At 37.4% G+C, this 24811-nt stretch overlaps 1 protein-coding gene across 8 annotated transcripts in view; it reads right to left on the reverse strand.

The window, feature by feature from the left end:
- Window positions 1-760: 760 nt before the first annotated feature.
- The window catches only part of ROBO1 (roundabout guidance receptor 1), a 620749-nt gene continuing 596698 nt past the window's right edge, over window positions 761-24811 (reverse strand). For 6 of the 8 annotated variants that reach the window (XM_054076881.1, XM_054076902.1, XM_054076906.1 and 3 more), the window contains 8 exons: window positions 24190-24297; window positions 18968-19112; window positions 18413-18664; window positions 14242-14651; window positions 12329-12481; window positions 4529-4837; window positions 3057-3256; window positions 762-2464 (listed from right to left, as the gene is read on the reverse strand). In XM_054076881.1, coding sequence (XP_053932856.1) covers window positions 2450-2464; window positions 3057-3256; window positions 4529-4837; window positions 12329-12481; window positions 14242-14651; window positions 18413-18664; window positions 18968-19112; window positions 24190-24297 — 1592 coding nt within the window. In that variant the 3' untranslated portion in view covers window positions 762-2449. Of the gene's footprint in view, window positions 2465-3056; window positions 3257-4528; window positions 4838-12328; window positions 12482-14241; window positions 14652-18412; window positions 18665-18967; window positions 19113-24189; window positions 24298-24811 lie in introns of all 8 variants that reach the window. The other 2 variants (XM_054076888.1, XM_054076894.1) reach the window with 2 other exon arrangements.

Here is a 24811-nt window from a genome sequence, read left to right on the forward strand (position 1 = left end):
TGTCAAGGCTCTAGCAATCTTCTATGGTAAGATAGTTGGTGTTGTAATACACTGCTCTGTATTGTTTAAAGCTCTTTGTTTATCAATGGTTTGTGCTGGTTAATATTTATGGGTTTTTTTTTTAATGTAATGTGCTGGCTATGTTTTTATCTCTCCCTTTTTTTTTTTGTAAGTGGGATGATGGGTGTAGGGTAAGGAAGGGCAAGAATGGGGTCATCAGGAAGAGTACAGGAACATGAAAACACAAGAGAGAAAACTGCAACCTACTTAATTGTGATCCACGGCAGGACCGAGCCAAGCACACAATGGTTACAGTGATGGAGGTCAGCAAGCAGGTAAGAAAACTTGTATTTGTGCAGGCCTCAACAAATATGACTCATAGCATTCATTCCCTTCACATATTTGGATCTTATTCCCTTTGTAACAAACGTATCTTACCCCCAAGGTGAATGCTTTTGTTCGTACAGATTTCCATCTACAGCTCTCTGGAAATTGGCAGGCTAGGAGACATTTTTGTTATCACAGTTCATGAAGCACCCAGAAATCCGATCTTTAAGGCAATCAATTGTAATTACGTAAATTTTTAGGCTGCATCCAGCTCTCCCATTTTGTTCATCCTACCGTGACTGCATGATTTCAGTGGTACAGCTTCCAACTCTTACCAGTAGAAATAAGATCAAAGCTGGCCCTAAAACCATGTTTTAGGGAACACAAGAAACAACGCAAGAAAGATAATGTATTTGAGAACATTTTTAATAAATAATGTGACAAAAATTACTTTTCTGATTATTGGATCCTCAGTATGCAAAATTATGGCTAAAATATGAGGTTTCTTACATGAACATAATGAAAACATTAATCACATGGATTGTTCCTTTAGTACTGCACACCCTTTCTATGGAACCTTTCTTTAAAAATTAGCTAAATGAAAAATTTCAGTCCTCGGTAAACACCAAAACACTTTTTTTTTTTTCTTCTTTTTTTTTTTTTTTTCCATTGGGGCTAGTCCTGATAGCTGTCGATAAACAAACACACATTTTTTCATTAGCACCAATGACAAAGAAATTTTATAATTACAAAAAAGATCATAAAATCTACAGACAGAGGACATCATTTGGCAAATTCAATGCAACTAATGCCTCTATTTCAGCTTCAATGATAATCCAATGTAGAGAGAGACCACAGTAAAACTGGTAATTTTCTGTAAGTCCAGGAAAAGTGAGAAGTGTTTTGATTATGGCCCACATTTATATTTGTTACTTTACCATCTGTCATCATTCAAATATTCCAAATACAAACATATAACATTAACAAAAAATGAAAAATATCCCAAACAAATGCTTAACATTTTCAATAAGACAAAAAAAAAGGTTAATAGTTACAATGGTTTACAAACAAAGTTTAGTGATTGTGCTTTTAAAACCAAAAAAAAAAAAAAAAAAGATAAGCAGTGCATTACAAAAAAATTAATCATCAAGATCAAACAAAACATTTTTAAGTGGCACTTCTTCTTTAAGGTGAATTGATACAAGTAGAGGTCTGAGATTTGGGCCAGTAACAGTAAGTGATATTACCGAATCATTATTAAAAATGTCCATTGATTTTCTTGCTTATTGTCATAAGCATTGTTGAAGCTGAAAATTAGAAAAAAGTTTCAGATAAAGTTGCTCATGCCATGATTAGGCAAATAGCAATCACATTGGCTTTCCTCCTGCCTATCCCAAAGGACATTTTTAATAAGAATGTACTTAATGATGAAAATGGAAAGACAAATCAAAGTACCACAGGGGATTTAGAATGAGTACATATTTACAATAAGAGCCACCTCATCCCAAATTAATTTCACTTGCATTTGTAAAACTGTATCATCTGCAAAAGGTTAGCAAGAGACTGGCAGAAAACAAGACACACAGTCTGTACTGAAATTGCAAGATACCATTTGCACTAACTGCAGACTACAGTGAAACCCCTAGAATAAAATAATGTTCTGCATGATGTTCACTTTGGGAAACGTTTTGATCAATGCCGTATTACTTGCAATGTTATTGATTGGCTCATTGGTGTACTGGCAGTGTACTAAGCACTGCCTTCCAAGGGAGTAACCTTGGGATCCCAAGCTCTGGAATCCCATTCTGTTCTAATCCTGAAGCAGCAGCTGTCCCAAGCACCATGAAGAGCAGCTTACCTGCCTTCTTGGGCAGCGAAGGTGATGCACTTAGCATTACGGAATAGGCAAGGGCTTATCCTAGTAAGGAGGGCGTACAAAGAAAGATTAAAATAAAAACTAGCATTCTGATGGCATGAAGAAAAATGAAAAATGGAAAATTGTACACTCTGATTGCACTGAACATTATTTCTGGCGTCAAACATCATCAGACTTGAGGCATCTTAAGTGATTTTTTTTTTCTGATTAGATTTTAAAAGCCTGTTACAGTACATGTCGTTGTCTTCAGCTTTCTGTTTCCTGCATTAAAAAAAAACAAATAAATGACCACGTTAGACTTTATACTTTAGAGTTTGTTTCACGTACTTCTTAAAGATTTGCTACCTTTAAACAATAATACTCCTTTTAGTTAAGTGCAGCAATGTGCATCTTAGACACCTTTTAAATTGAATTAATATTATTAGGCAGAAAAGAAAGGAGTAAAATGTTCATGCCTTAATACCTAATAAAATCCAGAATTATAAACTTCCAAAGGAAGTGAAAGACAATGTTAAGGCACTCCTAGATGCTTTAGTACTTTATTTTCACTTTTGAAACAATCTGGTTAATATAAATTGCATGTTCAAATATTGTGGTTTTGCAAGTTCTGTTCCACAGGTTTTAGGGCGGTGACAGTTATACTATGTCACATATTACTTGTCTTCTTATGTTTTTGACACATTCTTGAAGTTTCTTTACTTTCTTCAATTGGATATAACGTTAACAGACAGACAAACGCACTAGTTTTTCTGAAGAGAAATAGTTCTCCTTCAAAACTGTTTTTTCTTGCCATCTGCCCAAGCACAGAAAACACTGTTATTAAAGCCATTTTCAGTAGTACAACTGCATTTACCTCCATCTCTTCTTCTTCCTCTTCTCCTTGTACATATGCTCCCAGTACCTGCATTTCTGCAACATTCCTTCGGGCTATATTTGCTTGGTCTGCCCTCTGTCTACTTCCTGATCCTCTTGATGACATAGAGCTGGAAGAGCTGGGATCCCTAGGATTATTTGATGTTGGAAACGTTGGTCTAGAATATGGCAGGATGTCCTCTGTGTAATTAAATATATATATATTTTTATGTTTACAAGCTCAGAGATACTGTGATCCTAAAATAACTGCATGCAGCTGATTTATTTTACTTTTTACGATCCTCAGTAGGTTTAAAGTGATGCCTGACAGGAATATGAAATACATTCTTTCCATAATAGCATTATAGAAGCTTTTCTCAAGGAAATTTATAGTATTTACATGGTAACATTCACCAGAGAAAAACTAATTCATGATTACTGTCCACTTTATTTTAATTTATGATCACTGCTCTACGTTCTACATGAAAACGAAGAAAAAAAACCCCCTTGTAGTATATTTTCGATACAGCTGAGCAGGAGGAAATGAAAATACATGCATGATACTTGTAAGGAGATTACTGCGTCTAAATATTAGACCCTGTATTTCTCAAAATGAGTTTGAAACAAAATTAGTTATCAAATTTTAAAATTTCAGCACCATCTTCTTAAGGTAAACTTCTAATAACTTTTCTCTACAGTATCCACTCTATTCTGTACCAATCTCTTATTAATGTGCCCATTTAGCCAAACTACTGCCTGGTCACCCTTGATATTGACCCTGGACGTCTGTAGGAAGAAAGGACCAGGCATTTGTATGAATCTGTGTTGAACGCCTTAGTGAACAGTTGGCAAATTCCATTAATATAGTTCCATTAATTAGTAATCTTACCAACTTCCACATACAAGAGATTATATTGATCAGGTCTGATTCACACAATGCCATATCACTTGGTATTTATAACTAATGCATTACTGTTACGGCTTTCTTATTTTTGAAACAGCACCAGAATAGACCAAAATGGTCCAAGTGCCAATTTATTCTTAAAAATGCTGAATATCTGACTTACAGAACTATCTGACTTCACTCAGTTCCCTTGTACATTAGACTGTGATTAGATAGATTAGACATAACTCGACTATAAATGTATGGTTTGGGCAATGACACTGATCCTTACAGCTGTCAAGGAATGTTTCTGTTTGGGTTTCCTTAGCCATAGCTTTAATACATGACAGGTGCATAAGGAAAGCAAGACATGAAATCTATGATTTTCATAAGCTTTGTTTCCATTTTACCCTAATGAAAAGCTGCTATGCAACCTGTATTAGCACCTATATTTACAATAAATGGTGACATTTCAGCAGACCTAACTTCACTCACACCAGTGGTGTGTGAGACCCAGAAAGACAGTTCTTGTCTCCTACAACCAATATCCAATACTTTTACTTCATTAAAGCCAGAGCATGCAAAATAACCTTGAAGAAGATGAGTTTTTGCTGGTGTGCCTTCTCGTTTTGGTGCTTTATTTCCTCGTAGTTTCCCATCATTTTGCTGTTCCTGTGATTCTCTCCGCTCTCCTGAATTCGTCCGCACGTCTGAATGCTGTCTTCCATCCACCCCGTCCCTCCCTTTGTAGCTTGTGGCTTTCCTTTCCGCAGATCTGTCTGTCCTCGCTTCTATAGAAGCAAGTTTTGGCAACATGACTGGCCGCACCTCCACCTGTGATTTGGACTGGGCAGTCGGTGATTTTATAGCCGGAGGTGGCACAGGAGGGGGTGGCAAGTCTACAAAGTTTAAAAGAATAATAATTAAAATGACACCATACACAAGTAAAATTAAGAAATAATATTTAAATTGAACTGAAGAAGCAAGTTGCCCTATTTATTTTCACATCTCCCTCTGCCCTTCTCTCTCCACCCCAGAAAGTATGTTACTGTTAAAACTGCTGATGCATTTCCCCCAGCATTCTCCTTTTTTTATGCTTCATGCATTTTTTTATGCTTCAAAGCATACATGTCCCTGCCACCTGTATGCCATGAGATATAAAAAAAAAAAATCCACACTCAATCAACAAAGTAACAAGCTCATGGGAAAAAAAGACAAAAAAAAATACACAAAACCCATTTCAATATTTCTCCTTAAATTAGCACAGCCTAAAGTGTGGTAAAATTCAGTATGATTTTAAGTAATATTTGCAAGGCATGCATTCTGTTTTCACTTAATTCATTTTTTCTATTCCTGTGTTACAACTTAAACTAGAATTTGTAAACTATTCATTCAGGATAGAACAGCATTCTGTGGAATATAAAATGTGAAGGAAAAAAAAATGTAAATTCAAAGAAGGAAGGGACAATACAAAAGTGGCTCCCATAAAGCTGTAGGAACAAATCACATATATATAAGAAAACAACAGAAAAAATAATGAGATGTCAAAGATGTTTCTGAGGTTAATACTCTCAAGTGAGACTGCTAAAAAAAAAAAATTAACAGCACTATTAAAAAATGTAACTTCAGCATTTCATAGAAGTGCATTCGTTCCCTCTAGTTCCACAAATATCTTGAAGCAGCTGTGTTTTTCAAACACCATCACTATATATACGGCTAATTCACAGCCCATTCAAGAGAACATTTCAACTGAAAGCTAACTAGATTGGCCCAAGAATAAAGGTAGTACTCCTGAATGAGAAAAGATAGGAATCTAACATATAAGCATAAATTTAGATACTAGAGATGCGAGACATTTTTGAGAAGTTTTCCAGTGACGCAAAGCACAAATGATTTGATCTCGACATGTAGAAAAGTGTAGCAATGCAGAATTTAGTGCTCAATGCAAGCTTATCGGGCACCATCCTCCATGTTAAACTGGGACTACAACTTGGAATTGTCCTTGACATGTTTTAAGTGAGACTGGAAATTTTATCAGTTATCAGGAGGAGGATGATGAGGACGAAAGAAGTCATAAAGTTTATTTCTAAGGTTGGACATTAGGAAAATGAGTTCTGTAGCATCTATAACATCATTCTTGTTATGGAGCATTAACTCCATTGTCTTGGTAAACAACCAAGCAAACCTCCCCTCCACCCCAAAATATAAGAAAGAAAAAACGCTAAAAAAAAACCCACAAAAACCCCAACCAAGCAACCAAGTCAACTTCTCCTTGTTCTGATTTATGCACTGAATACGGGACCAAATCCATTTAATAAGAAAAACAGAAACATTTTTCTTTCTGTTCCTCTAGCCAAGAACAAGTTGGACAATTGGGCTTATATTCCTTGCAAATTATGCAGCATAGTTTGTTTTTCAAAGGCTGATAGTTTGGGAATGTCACTTTTAGAGAGTAGCTAAAGGTAAAGAGTTGAATAATGACGCTTAATCTTAATTATCTACTTAACACTGACTACTTGCAGCTGCCTTTTAAGAAAAAGCACTGTCATTTCCAAAACTTGAGAAGGTATAATGTAAGTAAGCTGAAAGCCTGGGTATATTAAGTGGCTGAATCAAAATAATTTTATTTATGGAGTAGAATTATTAGACTATAAAGTATGAACAAAGGCAGATCTGTGGGTGATGCATTAGATTTGTTCATCTTAAGGAACTCAAAGTGTGAAACAGAGAGTCAACTTCTGACTCAATAAGACAATAGAACAGATTTTGGTTAAGAAAGTACAGACCCAGTAGCGCTGCATTCCTTTGTTATCCATAATACTTTAAACATGATTTACAGAGGTAAGCTCTGTCCAATACACAGCCTTAACAATGGCTGTGTGTAATTCCAGAGATCAGAGTAGCATTCAGACTACATCTTCTATGCACCTAAAACTGCCCTGTGAGCTCTAGTCATTCTTTGGTGAACCAAAACACTTTCACTGTTCTGCCCCACCCTGTACACGCTTAAATCAAATATGGGCCTACAAACTTGGATATTTGCATCACAGGGCTCCATGGCCACATGAGCATAAGTGTCAATTCCTATTAAAAAAAGTTGGCATGAACCTCTGACAATTCAAGAAATAGGTGAAAAATTGTGTAAAGTTTGCCAAAGATCTCAGAATTGAGTGTGATATTTTCCATGAAAGCCCAGTGCATTAGACCATGTCAGATCAAGACCAAAGCTTATCAAGCACAGCAATTGTTCTTCCAAAGCAAGGCTGGAGATAGTGATGGCTCCCACCTTTTGCAGCATACTTCTAGCAATTACAGAATTTGGTCAAGAATTACAAAACAAGGTAACTCTGCATTAGCCTGTGGAGATTCAAACAATATTTTCCTTTCTGAGGAAAACATCCTTCTCACGAGATGTCTTCTCTCAGAAAAAGACATACCAAAACAGAAATGAACAAAGATATTAAAAATCAGAAGTGTAGGCTTTTGGAACCACAGTTGTTCATGCAATATCTTGTGTCTCACATTTCCCACTCATTGTCTCTATTAAATTATCAGAGCACTGAACAGCCCATCAGTTGACCCTGCTGGCATAAAGAGAGGGTATGGACTTAACATCAGCCTTTCCAGTCATCCTTGGAGCCTTTCTCCAACAGTGGTGGCACAGCAATGCACTGGGTGATTACCAAAGGGAAGGACTGGAGGCATATCAAAGGGAAGGAATAGGCGTCTTTCCTGTAGCCTATAAAATGCAACTATGAACTACTTTATTCAAGAGTGCAGATATCCAGCTACACGGGACAATGAACAAAGTGGTGTTAAGTCTTAACTACGGAAAAGAAAGACGCATCAATATAACAAGTTACATAAAACGGCACTAGCTCTAAGATACAGTAATAACTAAAGAAAAATGACAGTGTCTTTCAAGAGCATTTTTTCAACCTGCATGGAAACTATAAAAATCTTTGTTATAATCCAGGACTTCTTGCTCAGAATCTTTTACAGAGGGGAAAAAACCCAGACTTTTCAGAGATCAACACTATTACACCCCTGCAGTATTTATTTTAACAGCTTGTATCATAGAGAAAATCCAGATTCAATCTGCCTCCATGAGTATGAACTGGCACACTTCTTATTAAATGGAAAATGGACACTTCCACTGTAAGGAATGAAAAATAAATCACAAAGCAACATCAAACTAATATAAAGAACCCAGAAGTAATTGTTAAAGGTCAGCTGTGATCACATTTCATTCATGCCTATGTATTACTGTTGTACTGCTTCTCACATAACTAAAGTAATTAATGGGTGTAATTTCAGAGCATGGTCTACAGGAGAAACCCTCCATGCATGTCTTTTTTATGGAGTAATGATAATTTTCTATATAAGAATATATACAGAAATCATGGGATAAGCAAAATACCAATGTGTAAAAATAATCTGCTAAATTAGTTTGGAGCTGAAGTGGAGAAACCACAAATAAGCATAAAAAGATGAACTGCAAGTAGTGACAAAGGAGGGAAGCAGGCCTTAAACTCTATCAGCCTATAGATTTCTACAGTCTTATCCTAAAGAAAGCAGCAGAGTTACAGACTTGATGCAATATTGGAGAAGATAGAGTGAATTTTTTTCTACTGCATATTTATGCAGGCATGCAAAGCTCAAGACTGATCCTGACTTAGTAAAGCCTTAATTTAAGATTCCTAGATGCATAATAACCCTTAGTATTACTCGTGTTCTGTTCATGCTTTATCTTTCAAGAAACACGGCCCAAACTGTACACAATAAATGGACAAATAAATAGGTACAGTAAACCCCAAAATGTTGTATAAAAGCAGTGGATAGTTGGGAGTGTAGGGTTTTTTTTCCTGCATGTACATTTACATTATACTTTAATCAAAACAATTTTCACTCCACAAAATCTCCCTGAGTAATAAAATCAACACTTACAAAATATCTCACAATAGAATCAGAAGTAAGGACTGCAAAGACAGTAGGTATCTGAAAATTATTATCATTCAACAAAAAGAAAACAAGCTGTTTTTTAGAAGAGGTAAGAATGTATTTTTTACCTTGCTGAAATATGTACAGAGAAGATTGTTTTTGTACTGCACAGGCAGACGAAGACAAAGGTACAAATGATGCCGGCATGCATAACAGCTTTACATTTGAAAGTGAAAATTTCAGGAAATATTTAGTGGATATTCAATTGCCTTTTGTGAGAAATTCAGCTGCCCTAACATCATGTCATTGATGACATAGCTAAATAACTCAATTCAAGTCTCCGCCAGTCAGTTATGAAAACGTTAATATTTTTTTCCTTTGTCACTCAGAGATTTAAAAAAGAATTGGGATTTAAAATGTCGTGTGAACTGTCAATGGTGCAATTTCTATTGAAAGACCTACTGAATCAAAGCAATGACAAAGTACTTTTATCCTTTTTATCTAAGTGCTTACAATTCTGAGGGCTTGTAAATACCGAAAAATCAATTCAAGATAGATCAGAAGAGACTTTCATATCTATAATTTTAGAAAAGACTAAAATATTCTTTTAAAATTTGGTTTCTTAAATTAAATATGTAAGTAGGTCAGATAAGGCTGAGAAGGAGAATACATCTGTTGGTTCTTGTAATGCACTCTTAGTAGTTAACTCTCTAGAAGGCTGGATGAAGAGCAATTAAAAATTCATACATTTTAATCCTTACCACCTACTGAGCAAAGATTTTTAGCAACAAATACAGAGAACATTTCACTGCCTGGATGACTGTCAAGGAACAAAATAATTGAGCTGAAATCCCATTCTATATAAGTAGAAAATCATTTGAACTAACACTAGCAGAAAACACAGAATTGTTACTACTTATACAATGCAGAGTAGATACCAGAGCACTCTCCTTCATTTAAAAAAGGTTAGTAGCAGACTTTTACTGATACATTAATAACAAATACACTTTCAGAAATACGAGTCTCTTTCTCAAAACTTGGTGCATAAAGCAAAAAAAAAAAAAAAAAAGACTTACATATATTGCTGCCGATAATACTCTTGGTGTTTTCAATCTTTCATGCAAAACCTGAATTTATTTATATATCTTTTCTGGCAACCAAACATGTAAAGTTGTCATGACACTGGTATTTCACGAAATTGCTAACAAATGCTAATTCAGGTAATTTGGGAATAGTAAAAAATTCTTTATATGTGAAAGTAAATTCTATTGCAAAGGCTGAGAAAGAAATGAAGCTATGTATTTTTCTCCTTTTAGTATATATTCAATGCTTCTAGCCACCAATGAATATTTAAATTTAGAATATCTGCTTTACTCTGCTACAAACACACATATGTTCACACACTATAAGGAAAAAAAATATCTTTGTATCAAGCATTCCTTTATAAAAAGGATAAGTAAGAGTGTGACAACAAGCCAACAGAAAAATCTAAGTGCATTTGGGAAAGGTCAACTGTGCTTAAGTGCTTCATTCACATCTCCATATTGCTTTTCTCCACTAAAGGAAAACAATTAGTAGTTGTTATTTCATAGATAATTCTAAAGGCACAATACACTAGATGTGGCTATTAAAATGAATGGTTAGAATCTTCAATAAGGTTCTAAATATGCTTATGTAAATGGATTAGGGTGCAGAGGATCAAAACCAAACAAGCCCTTCAACCTTTGAACTGGGCTTTATTAGTTCTGCAGAAATTAAAGCCATAATTTGCTGTTCCCTGAACGACCACACTGTATTGCACACTAAACACATTAGTGGAAATTCTTACCCAATTAGAAAATATGCTGAAGTAAGCAGGTGCTATATAACACAAAACAAATATTGATCATGATTGTCAAATCTGTTGCAATATCTAACCACAATGCTCTATGACTTAACTTTGTGTAATTACTTTCACAAAAACCTGTCATCAAATCCAGGTCCATCTCTTATTTATTCCGGTGTTAGAAGAAAATGGCCACATAAAACTGTTGAGATTTTATTTCTGATGTCATAGCTGTTTTGTTTGTATCGAAATTTAATGCTGAGACAATTATACAGTTAAGAGCATTCTCTTCAAGAGAATAAAAGCTGATAAAACGTCTATAAAAATCTCTCAAAATGCCATTACAAGGGTGTCATAAATGTAACATTTCTGTTACAGTTTCGGGATTTACACCTTGTGTTGTCCTTTCACAGAAGCAAACATGCACAAAACCACTGTAATAAACTCTTGAAATCAGATAATATTCCAACAGCTCAGTTTCACAGACAGAAGGGGCCTGGGCATAAGCCAAGAGGCCCAGGTGCACTGTGTCATGCCAGTATTTAATGCAGTCTAATATCAGATAGATGCTAGTTGGAGAAAATACTCAGAATAAAGTACAGATAATAGGACGGACAACCACTCACTGCTAAATTACTTCTGCTCATTGTGCTGTGAGCTTTGTATTAATTTTTTTCGTCAAGTGGCAGGAATCATAAGGAGAAGTGGCTAAAAAATCCCTTCTTGTAACCCTGGATAAGGATCTATAATATTAGGCTTTCATATGATAATAGCAAATGATGCCCCTCTTTGAAAAATTTCAGACGGGTAATGAAAGTCCTAATCAGATTGTTGTGGAGAACCAGGAGGTGAGGAACCATGCCCTTCCTTCCCCCCCTCCCCCCGTTAGCAAATTTAGCAAACTTGACAATATGGGTTAAGTCTTGGAGAATTTATCTTACATGAATTTCCAACAAAGCCCGTGGGTTGTTTTATAAAACTGGAAGGCAGTGCTTTAATAAAAGCTGCACCACCTGAGGCATTTTCATTAAAGGCTCTCTCTAGACAACATCACAATGTTTGCATTATCCTCCCCCACTCCCAAGAGAATACAACACTACCTTTTCAGCAAGAGTTGATATTGTCTGTGAAGGCAGGAGAGAGGAAGATTAGATTTTGCTTTTACTCACAAGGTAACCACTTGCAACAATGTTGCGCTCAGGATTAAAATTCATTGATTTGTGTTGCCCACCATCTGAATGGTGAATAGTTTTTTTTTAGGAAAAGATACATTCTGAACATTTTAATAATCAGTCATGTGAATGAAGATTTTAATCCTAACCACACATTATTCTCAATGGCTGTACTATTTATGCTATCTGAGCTCTTAAATAATGACAGTAATTAGCCGATTAGGACACTACAGAAAACAGGTGCAAAGCTCTGGAGTGGATGCATCAATGTGCAACATTAAGGAACTCCAGCATTTAAAAAGATTAATCTGTTCAGTGTGTTTAGCAACAGGAAACACAAATCACTGAATTCTGAAACATAACGTTATCTCTGTGGAAAAATTTCACACACACACACTGAATGCATATTCAGAAAGGTTCACTGACGTTTTCACCCGTTTCAGTGGACTCACCATCTGTGTAGACTTCTCTGCGCAGATGTCCTGGCTGGTGTTTTTGCTTTTTGGCAGGTCGAACCTTCTGTATTACAACAGCACTCATGTTACTGTCAGTAGACACAGGGCTGGTGGGTCTAGGACAGTGTGATGCATGAAAATGTCTACGGCCTAGAAATTGTTAAGAGAAAAATAGCTATTACTTTTCTTACCTAAAGTAAGACATTTCATACTTTCTCTTTTTTTTTCACCTGGCTATACAAAACCTGAAAATATACTGTTGGAACAATAATAGAACTGTCATCCTTCCTATAATCAGCCTTAGAGTGAGCTTTAACTAAACAAAAGCATTTGTTATCCTATCAGTAGCGGGTTGGCTTAGTTGCACAGAAATTATCCAACTGGTTGGTAGCTGGTAGCTCCTGAACACCATCGGCAAGCAAAACCAGGCAGGCTTCTAACTCTTAAGAAACAACAAAACATTCAACTTTCAAAAGGGTTTAACCTCCCCTGGCTTGGGCAGTGCGAGGTCACCCATGGCATAAGTAGAGCAAGCCACTAGCAGGTTTTGGGTACAGATGACCCCTCTGTTGCTTTGCGTACAATACCAGAAATGCACTGGTGATGTTTGGCATTTTATCACAGCTTATTTGCAGATAAGAAGTGTCACAGTGTTAGCATGTGTGGTCAGGTACAGATAATACCAATGCACAAAAATCACTACATAACACTAATGTCACTGCAGTAAAATATTTTGCTTGTAATAGTAATGGGATGCAAAATTATCTTTTCTAAATATATAAATTTACATACACAAAGACACATATATTTATATGAATATATATGTATAAAATAGATAAAGTCCTGGCCCCATGGGTATGAATGGGAGTTTTGCCACCTACTTCAATTGGCCAGGATTTCATCCAGAATTACTAAATTACCTCCCTTCTCACTCCTCATGATGAACAGCTGTGTTGAAATGAAACAAAGGACTGTTAACTGCAAGAGGGTATCAGAAAAGGGATGAAGGTTGCAAATCTGTAGTGTCTGGGTGGACATAGTTGTGAGTACCAGAGTACTTCTCCAGGTCTGGCAATTTAAAATGACTGATTGGTAGAACACTCATGGATCTGCTCGAAACCTGCATCCCACTCTGCAGTATTCTTATTTCTTAGCTGAACTATAACAATATCCATTTGGCCTAGTAAGGTTACCGATTACCCACACATACCCAGCATTACTACTAACCAGGTTGCAAACCATTAAATATTTCAAATATTGTATCTCAGATGTCCAGTGGTGATTCAGGAGAAAAAAAGAAGGAAAAATATGCATAAGGCCTTGCTGCATATTCATAATCTATTATCTAAACTTCAGCTAGTAAAAGCTGTCAAATTATGAAACCAACACAAACTCAGTTCATCTCAATAATACAAAAGTAAGAGCTTTAACAGCATCCTACAAAAGATAACAACAAAACATAAAATGGAAACCAATTATACTACAATTTTTTTTTCAAATCTAGGGGAAATACAACTTTAAGGGTTTACTATTTATTAGGACATTTCAATACAGAGGGATTAAATCTCTCATGAAGACTGACTGAAAACATTGTGAGCCTTATACTAGAAAAGGGATAGAACTCTGTAATCCCGTATTTTTTTGCTCATTCAGTTCTGAGTGCAAATTTGCCAGCAGGGTTCAGGTTTGGCAATAATAAATGAGACCAAAAAATTATGAGCTATTTATGAAAAACAACATAGAGAAGAAACTTTTGCGGACTCTTCCACTAGTGTAAACTGACACCTCACCTCTGCCCCTGAATTTCTACATGTTGTAAGAACAACAGAAACCGAGGAAGCAGTTGTAGATAAATACATTTCACAGTGGCCATTTTTTCCCTTCTCCCATCAAACAGAGGACAAACTCACCTCCTGCTGCATCATGCATTTGACGTCTGGCTACTTTCAGGCCAGCGTATTCCGCAGCTGCTGCAACAGCCTGTGCAAAATCTGCATCAGTAAAAAATGATCCATCGGAAGAGCTAACACTAGACCGTCCGCTTGAGATGTTATCTTCTTCAGAAGCTGAACCCCAGCCATTGATCATGGACCCTGTTACAGAGCTCTCCAAATCCCCGACACTGGAGGCAGGAGTCTGCTCAAGGCCACGTAAAAGAAGCCTTCTGTTCTGCATCTTGGCAACCTCTACATCTGCCTCATCCTCTTCCTCTTCTGGTGCATCGGTATCCATATCAGAGACCAAGGGCCCTGAGATATATCCATAGGTATGTGGTGGGGAGATAGGCCTTGGAGGGGGTGGAGGACTCACAGTTTGACGTCTGCATAAAAATACAAGGTTAAGAATTGAATTCACATAACAGTCAGAGAAAACAGTAGTTTGATGTAAATACTTCCCAACAAGCCCGACTTGCCTTTTTAAATCAACAGAATTTCTATCTGAAAGGTTCAGGGTTGGTTTTAGTTTTTATTTTTGATGTAAATCAGAACTGATTGACAGCTATGCAGTTTGAAATGTACCACAAAGAAATCTGATTTTTAACAAGGTTCCTTTATCCCTGATTTTAATGAAAAATTGCTTATTTTGCATAAAGCTATTCATTTTTTCCTAATGTAGCACATGCACAGCTAGGCAAATAGGCGGTTACTGTTCACATGACTATTTAAAAACATTATTTGTGCACCTTTCAGACCATGAGTAAAAGAACAGCCTGTATATTGCTTTAGAAGCTTGAAACTATCTGTGTCTACAGATAACTCTATCCAAACAGATTGCTCCATAAACACAATCTTCCTCCCACCCATCCCAGTGATTCCGAAAGATGTGAAAAGAGATGTTGTTATTTCTTTATTGTTACAAATTGGTCTCGGTGATAATGTAAAGAAAGAATTCCCTACCACAACATTAGTTCTAAGTCTTAAGGATATCAAAATGCATGTAGATGTATGGGTTAATTTATATTGAGCTTAAATCATCAGTAATTATGTCTCCAGCTTAAAGAGGCAAAGTATTAGATATCACTAGATCAATGATCAGTTTAGTTAATACTTCACTCAGAAGTCCAGGCAGTAACACTGTCAACAGTTTTTCTACGGGGCTGCAAGCTTATTCTTTAACTGCCATTTGTCTGATAGGAAGAAATACTTTCTGCATAAATGGGTATGCTGTTGGCTTTGTTTACCAGAAATTTCTACTGCAGTTCGCTTTGCAAAAATTTACAAAGTACTTTTCCTTTCTCAATTTTCCCCTCTTATTATCTCATGAATATAATAATATCTCATGAACAAATAATGACCGTCATAATTTTTTTTCCTTTTTTGAGGACACACCCCCCCACCATTTTTTTATTTAATAAATGGCATCTATTCAGTTGCTAAGTTTGAAAGGAAAATTTAGCTAGGAAAAAACTAATACTTTCCAGCAAAAAGAAGCTGGAACGTCCCTGGACCACATCATCTAGCCACTATTTCCCACTTGCTCTGTTAAGTACTGAATAGAATGAAGAAAAGTTCAGTTATCAATACATATCCAATGATCATTTAATACCTTCCCCTCATCCCCCAGCATCCTAGAAACCACTGTTGATCTCTACCTGCTTTTGACTAGAGACCTTGTTCAATACAGTTTTACTACCTTAATTTAAAGCTCTTTTGACAATTGTCTTTGTAATATATTTGCCTGTCTTCATATTCTCTAGGTTTTTGGTATCAGGAGGTAGACAACTAGTAACAAAATACAACAGGGTTCTTAAAAACAAAGCTTGCCTGCCAACCTTTAAGGATAGGCTAATTGAGAGCAGCTGGTTCATGGACATACAGATTCATTCACTTTATCTGAAGCTGTGGTTCTCACTATAACATTGACCTCGTATTCTATCTCCCTAAATCTTTAGGTTTTTTCTCTGCTTGTCCACTCTTCCAGAACAGAGATTTCAACTTCAGTTCGCTATACTTCTATTAAGGTGACCAGACAGAGAAATATTACAGTTTACCATCAGTACCACCATGATATTCTAGATGTCTGGTTCTGACCAGAAATTGAGAAAAGAATTAGCAGAACTAAAAGTAAAGCTAATACATAATATGACAATCAGTATTTTAGGTATTTTATCAACTACAAAACCAGCTTCTACACCTCTCCCGGAAAAAAAAAAAAACAAAACAAAAAAAACAACCCAAAAATGAATACAGAAAGGCAGCACTTGAAAAGTATTCTTAATTGGAAGGTACTGTAATACCATATTCAAAAGAGAAAGCCCCCTTCCAGAATGGGGCTTCAGCTATTGAGCACAGTACACCCAACTCCTAAACAGCAATGCTGTAAGCCATATGAATGCTGTTAGATGGAAATGGTAGTCAGCCAAGACTTAGAAATCAACTAAATAGAATTCTGTGAATCTTTTTTAACAGTGTTTGAAAAAGTATTACAAAAGAAAAAAGGAGACAAATTTAGTTACTGACAATTCTAAGGCTTACCACTGTAGGAAGAAAAAATTAAATATAACTTTTTTTTTTTTTCAGTCCACTGAAGGAGTAAGCTGTATTCCCTATGAGCTTAAATTGGAACATCCTTCCAGATACTTCTGCGACTACTTTTGATGACATTTATGGTGACTAGCCATGAGACTTTGTGTTGAGCAAACCTTCTACTTCCAGGCAGTTGCTGGCTGGTTATGCACATTTTGCATACATCTCCTCCAATGCCTACTCTATTCTGTATGTCATGTACCTCTCAATCTTCAGAATATGGTAACTGAGGTTCTCGAAAGTCACTCACAACACATCACTCAGCATTTCCCCTTTGCCATTAGTGTCCAGCTAATTTAACCTCCAAACAACCCAGAAAACCTAAGCAAATAAAATGAACATTGCCATGCACTGACATATCAGAGTCAATGGAAATTACAGGGAAAAAATATTAACTATCCACTAATAAAAAGAGTGATTTTAAAGACTCGGGAAGATAAAGAGAAAAAGATACTCAGTTGAAGAAGTGTTACCATAAAGAAAACAAAGCAAGACAGACCACCCAGAAATGTGGAGCAGAAGTAAAAGCAGATATACGCCCTTCAAAAAAAATCAGATTAATAACTACTGCTTACCTTAAGAAAAATGCAAGCATAAAAGTGAACTAACTTTTCAAAAACATCCTGGAAAATATATCCATAAATATCCAGCAAGCTATATTAATAGAATCAAAGTTCTACAGTCTGCTTGGCAGGATCAAATTAATTTCATCATGATAGGCTTGCATTTCACTAAAAATAAAAGGTATGACTAGAATATTGCAGGTAAGTTAGTATATTTGTGGTAAAAAGCAGTATGTTCAAACCACTGGAGAAAGAAAACCATAAAAGAAATATAATTTGGGATTGAAGAGCTGTATTTTCTTAACAAAAAGCAAGTTAAGAAAATATCATACATAAAAAGCCTCATTCAGAATTCCTTGTTTTATGGAAAAGAAGCTGTGAGACTGTATATGCAAAATAGTTTGCATTAAAAGCAACTCAGAGAAGAAACAACATTTCCCTCTAACAAATATCTATCTTCGTTAATGTTGGTCATTCCTTTAAATAAGGGTAGGCAGAAATGCTAAGAAAATTTTGCAAGCAATAATTTCATGTATTTGGATTTATGAGAGGAGGAAAATCTATAGGTTATAAATTTATCTATATTCGTACATACTGGTGACAAGTTAATTGCACAGTTACTGTGAAATAATGCATGCTATTTTATGGTAATAATACAGTAAATCTATTGGAAACAATGGAACTGTAATTATATGGTAAGCTGTGTTAACGATACCACTTTAATATCCTGATGACTGTGAATTTAACTTGTGTCAGCACCGTGAGTACCGTAAAGTGATATACTACATTTCTTTCTATGGTATAATAATAAAGCAACTTAATTACATATTTCTTCGGTTACAAATAGTTCTAGCATCCTGGATTAGAAGTTAAATCTTAACAGAAGAAATATCATGAGGGAAAATCTTGGCCTCACTGAATTCAGCAGGAATTTTCAGTGAGGCCAGGATGACTCTTGTCACATCTCTCTTGCTACATTTGCATTGACACACCTCCGTTCAGGCTGGTGCTGTATGTGTCCCAGATCCTCCTGACAGTCCTGTAACATGGGCTGGAGTTCCTCCTGGGGAGAGGGGGTGAGAGTGGCAGTTGACTGATGGCTATAGGAGACAGCGGCTGGAGAGGAAGCTGCTCCTCGGACAGGTGGAGTAGGACCTCGCTCATCTTCTTCTTCTTCCTCTAGCTCATCCTGCTGCAGATACATCCTTGCAGGTGGGACAGGACAAGGAATTTCTTGGTCATAGCTAAAATTAATTTTTTAAGAAAATAAGGACTTAAATTTTTACTGTGTAATTAGCTTATCTGATACGTATATAAATAGGTCAGAAAAAAATCATTATTATATGTGCTTTTGAAAACAGCTTATTAAGATTGTATGAGTGGATGTACACCACTGTCAGTAAGCGATCTCCCTAAATAGTCACACTACAGACAGTTGAGGAGCACCAGGACAGTACTGAAGGAAGGTCTCATTACCAGCTCGTAGGGCAAATTACAGTTCAGTTGTGATTAAATTGAGAAATGGATGATGTATTCATTTTCCTTACCTTTCATCAACTGAAAGACTGTAATCTTCACTATTGCTATGGGGAGGTGGATGTGCAGGAGGGGGTGGAAGAAGATCTGCCCAGTTCATGCCAGCCTGCTTGGGAGCCTTTGGGGTCCGAGCACCCTTCTTGTGTCCTTGACTCCCTATGAATAAAAAGCAGTAAATACTTGTAATGCTTTGAAGTATCTCCTCACTACTACATTTTGAAAAACAAAATAACCATAGACCCTCTGAGATCCTTTCGATTCTTCTTCTCTGGGAATTTACTGTTGTGTTGAATTGGAATAAACTGATATTCCTTTTTAAAAGAATTAGTAATTGGTGCTTCTTTGTAAAATCACTATACATTCTTAAGTGTTTGAATTTAGCCAGAAACTTTACACAGCATGGAAAAAGCATATGGGATAAAAAACTTGAATTGTTAATAAATAGCCAAATAGCGATAAAACCATAAATGCCTTTTACAAGCAATATGTCATTAAAAGTGAGCTTCCGACTTCTATTAATTACATTATAGATTAACATCTAGCCCAAATGAGCTATAGACATATTTTCTAAAGTGTCTTTATAGTGTTTAATTGTTGGAACCTAAAATACAATATGATACAGATATGATCTATTAAAGTTCCACTGTTGCATTAAGCCATTGAATATATGTAATTTGTACTTGTCCACTGAAATGTTTTAGGCACAATGAAATGACTAGTTTTAGACTAAAGGGCAGGTGCAGTTGAAAATAATTGCTGAAAAAACTGAAATAACACAAAAAAAAGAAGAAAGAAGATCGATGAAGTATTGCACAAATGTTTTCAACTACTATTACTGTGAAATTATAGCTCATAATAGCTTTAATCTTCCGGATGTCTGCTGGAGGTACAATACAGAGGAGAGAAAGCAGTCTAGGAGGTTCCTGGAGTGTGTGGATGACAACTTCCTTACACAACTGGTGAAAGAGCTGACAAGAGAAGGTGCCCTCCTGGCCCTACTGCTTGTGAACAGAGAATGCCTTGTTGGGGATGTGATGGTTGGAGGACGCCTGGGGCAAAGCAATCATGAGACGATAGAATTCTCAGTTCTAGGTGGGGGGGATAGCAGAACAACCGCATTAAACTTCCAGAGGGCAGACTTTGGACTGTTCAGAAGGCTGGTTGATAAAGTCCCATGGGAGACAGTCCTTAAGGGCAAGGGAGCCCACGAGGGCTGGGTGCTCCTCAAGAAGGAACTCCTAGCAGAGCAAGAGCAAGCTGTCCCCATGTGCTGGAAAAAGCCGTCGGGGAAAAAAAAACACAGCCTGGTTGACCAGAGAGATATGGGTGGACATCAAAAAGAAGAGGAATGTCTATGAACTTTGGAAGAAGGGACAGACGTCTTGGGTGGACTACAGGGAGGAAGTTATATCATGCAGAGGAAAAATCAGAAGGGCTAAAGCCCAACTAGAGCTCAGATTAGCCAAGTCAGTAAAAAATAATAAAAAATCTTTCTAAAAATACATTAATAGTAAAAGGAGGACCAGAGAAAATATTCAGTCCTTATTAGATGCCAAGGGAACAACTGTGACAAAGGATGAGGACAAGGCTGAGGTACTTAATGTCTTCTTTGCCTCAGTCTTAACAGTAAGAAAAGTTGTTCCCTGTGTGTACATACCCAGGAGTTAGAGGAGCAGAACCAAGCTCCCATGATCCAAGAGGAAGGGGTTAGAGACTTGCTTGCCCAATTAGACACTCACAAGTCTACGGGACCGGATGGGATCCTTCCAAGGGTATGGAGGGAGCTGGCGGATGTGCTTGCCAAACCCCTTTCCATCATCTTCCAGCAGTCTTGCCTGACTGGGGAAGTTCCACTTATCTAGAGGCTGGCCGATGTTATACTCATCTACAAGAAGGGTTGGAGGGAGGATCCAGGGAACTACAGGCCACGGGAAAGCCATGGAACAGGTGATCTTGAGTGCTACCGCACAGCATACGCAAGAGAACCGGGTGATCAGGCACAGTCAACATGGGTTCACGAAAGGCAGATCTTGCCAAACTAACCTGATCACCTTCTATGACAAAATGACTCGACTACTGGATGAGGGAAAGGCTGTGGATGTAGTGTTCTTGGACTTCAGCAAAGCTTTTGACACAGTTTCTTACAGCATTCTGCCTAGGAAACTGTCAGCCTCTGGCCTGGACAGACGCACACTCTCCTGGGTGAAACATTAGTTGGATGGCCAGGCCCAAAGAGTGGTGGTAAACGGAGTTAACTCCAGCTGGAGGCTGGTCACAAGTGGTGCCCCCCAGGGCTCAGTGCTGGGTCCAGTTCTGTTCAATGTCTTTATCAACAACCTGGATGAGGGGATCTGCAAACCTTAAGTAAGTTTGCAGATGACACTAAGCTGGGTGGAAGTGTTGATCTGCTGGAGGGTAGGGAGGCTCTGCAAAGGGATCTGAACAGGCTGGACTGCTGGGCTGAGAGTAATGGGATGAGGTTTAACAAGGCCAAATGCCGGGTCCTGCACTTGGTGCACAACAACCCTATGCAGTGATACAAACTGGGGGAAGAGTGGCTGGAGAGCTGCACGGAGGAGAAGGACCTGGGGGTGCTGGTTGACAGCTGACTGAACACGAGCCAGCAGTGTGCCCACGTGGCCAAGAAGGCCAATGGCATCTTGGCTTGTATCAGAAACAGTGTGACCAGCAGGTCCAGGTAAGTTATTCTCCCTCTGTACTCGTCACTGGTGAGACCACACCTTGAATACTGTGTTCAGTTCTGGGCCCCTCGCTCCAAGAAGGATGTTGAGGCTCTGGAGCATGTCCAGAGAAGAGCAACGAAGCTGGTGAGGGGGCTGGAGAACAAGTCTTACGAGCAGCGGCTGGGAGAGCTGAGGTTGTTTAGCCTGGAGAAGAGGAGGCTGAGGGGAGACCTTATTGCTCTCTACAACTACCTGAAAGGAGGTTGTAGAGAGGAGGGAGCTGGCCTCTTCTCCCAAGTGACAGGGGATAGAAAAAGTGGGAATGGCCTCAAGCTCAGCCAGAGGAGGTTGAGGCTGGACATCAGAAAAAAAAATTTCACATAAAGGATCATTGGGCACTGGCAGTGGCTGCCCAGGGAGGTGGTAGAATCACCATCCCTGGAGGTATTTAAAAGACAGGTAGACGAGGTGCTCAGGGATATGGTTTAGTGGTTGATAGGAACAGCTGGACTCAAAGATACTAGAGGTCTTTTCCAACCTAATGATTCTGTGATAATAGAACAATCCAGCTTTAATAGCTCCAATAAGTTTGAATAGGACTAATTATTCAGGTAGTCTTGAATTTTAACTTTGGACATGGCTATGATCACAAGTGACTCTACCGTTGTTTCTTGGTATACATTTTTATCCTTGCTACTGTTATTTCTTTAAACATAGATAAAGTCATCGTATTTTTTACTATGTTTTAGAATCCTTCATAATCCTCTCTTCAACTGAGGTGTGGTGTTACATTACCACAGTTACATCCCTTATACACATGATTAAATACGCTGCAGAGAGTTAGGAAGCTTTTTTTTTTTCTTCACCTCTGCTGTCTTAGTTTTTCCATTCTTAGGGATAGTAGTTCTGCTTATTATTGTCCCATATGAGCTGCCAGATACAAATATGTTTTAGCTATGTACAATCATTTCTGGGTTCTCAGTATGTGAACAAAGACACTAACTATCCCAAGGTGACCATCATCTGCACTCTCTACCCTAAGCACCATGATATATACTAGGTTCAGCACAATTATTTATTACTCTGGTCACCTTGCTTCGTTCCTGTTGGAGTCCTTGGTATAGGACTATAAATTCTTAGCATTATGAATAATCATAATAGGTGTCAGCATGGAGAATATCACCTTCTCATTTTTAATTTGTAGGGGCTCATACCTCTCAGATGTTTCATGCTGAATTTCAGGTCTTAGAGTCACTTAGCACATGCTCAGAATCACATCCTGATGTTGCAGACCCAAGAATGGGCAAAAGGCTGCCTCCCAGAAGAACACCCCTGCGCAGCTGGGAGAATTGTGAGCCATGCTTATCTCACACCAGTCACTGAGAATTCAGGTCACCCAAAGGCACAGTAGGCTATATGTTTATGCTTCAGTCACAACCGGTTAAGGTGGAGCACAGAGAGGATTAAGGCAACCAGGCTATCAAAGGCAACAGCAGAACAAAAGGTGAAAAGAAAAGTCTTTGCCTCGATCAGTAGATGTAAAGTCCAGGGAGCTGCCGACTGTGACTATAACTCACGCTATAATTGGTGAGATGTAAATAAACATAGGCCAGGTATCAGACTTACAGTAAAGCTTATGTGTCATTTCTGGTTTAGCTCTGAACATTTCACAGACCTCTACCAGAAATCAAAGATGAAAGTGAATAGGTTACACAACGATCACAAGCAATAGCTTTTGAATTAAACCATATTTTGTGATTCCAAAGCACAGAGTACAATTTCAGTGCCCTACTCAGCATTCTCCAGTACAACAAGCTGTCTTGTTTCAAGATTTTTATGAAGGACTTTTAGATATTTTGCATGGAAGATGCTGATGAGAAACAAAATTTAACTGTAATTATCTATTGTCTATATTTGAATGATGTACAATGATAGTTTTGACATATAGTCACTGAAATATACACAAATTATATATAAACATGCATGCTCTTTTATTCAATGTAATGCATGGGTTTAAACTAAAAAATGAAAACTTTCTTTCTGTTAGGTATCACTTAAATGTTCTACTATCTTAAGCCTGTTCATGAATAAAGTTATCGTGGGTAGGTAGAACCAAGAGATTGAAAGGAAGTCAGTAAAGTACCAGGAAGGTGATACATAAATTAAAATCCTCTTTTTTTTTTTCTTTTTTTTTTCCGCAACAGCTGAAAAGGAATTTCTATGAATTGTCCATCTGGAGGCCTTAATATAACCAATAGGTCATTAACATCAGGAAATACAAATTCTATTTGATTTCATGACTTTCACAATTTTGGACAATCAATTACTTAACTGTCATTTAGATGGCACTAAGCAATCATTAGGATACAACAGAAATGCAGGCACCTGTTGGGCCATTTTCTATGCTATTTACCATCCCTGTGCTGTATTACTGTCAGTAGGTTCCTCCCCATCATCAGTTCTGTAAGTCCAGTAACTACTGCTAGCTATGGCTAGAGTACCCAAACACCAAAAAACCCTAAGGTTTAGTAAACACTGTACATACTCACCAGATGTACTACTGCCTCTGTCCGAGCTGTTGTAGGATCCACCTGTATTCTGGTCGTATGACTGGTTGTATGGAATAGTTGGAGCAACGTTGTCATTTACCCGGTAATCTGCAAGTTTAATAGTATAGTTAGTGCTACCTTTCAGAAGCACATCTACTTTTATATACCTGCTTCATAACACAAAGTAACATCTCCTGAAAATAGTGAGGAAGAAATCAATTCATTTTTCGAAAGGAAATCCATCCTACAATCACGTTTTATTTTTATATGGTCTCTAATATCATAAGTTTAAGGAAGATCATGGGAAGTTAGTAGCTCCACAGCAAAAATGAAGCAAAACAAAATCCTATGCACAGGGCTGTCGCAATGCATCTGAAACAATTAAGTCTCAATGGATTATTATATATATATATACACACACACACGACCTGTGTGAGCATTTTGCATACGAACAGACTGTCATCTTGATTGATTTTCCATGGTCTCTGCTTAATTTACGCATGTAGGGCAGCCAATGGACTGTGGTAGCTACTTTTTGTATTTCAAAGGTGACAAACCCACACAAGAGTCAGCCCGATATTACAAAGACTGAATGATCTGCTGGAGCAACAATGCAGCTCCA

The sequence above is a fragment of the Cuculus canorus genome, chromosome 1, assembly GCF_017976375.1.
Source record: "Cuculus canorus isolate bCucCan1 chromosome 1, bCucCan1.pri, whole genome shotgun sequence".
Classification (NCBI taxonomy): domain Eukaryota; kingdom Metazoa; phylum Chordata; class Aves; order Cuculiformes; family Cuculidae; genus Cuculus; species Cuculus canorus.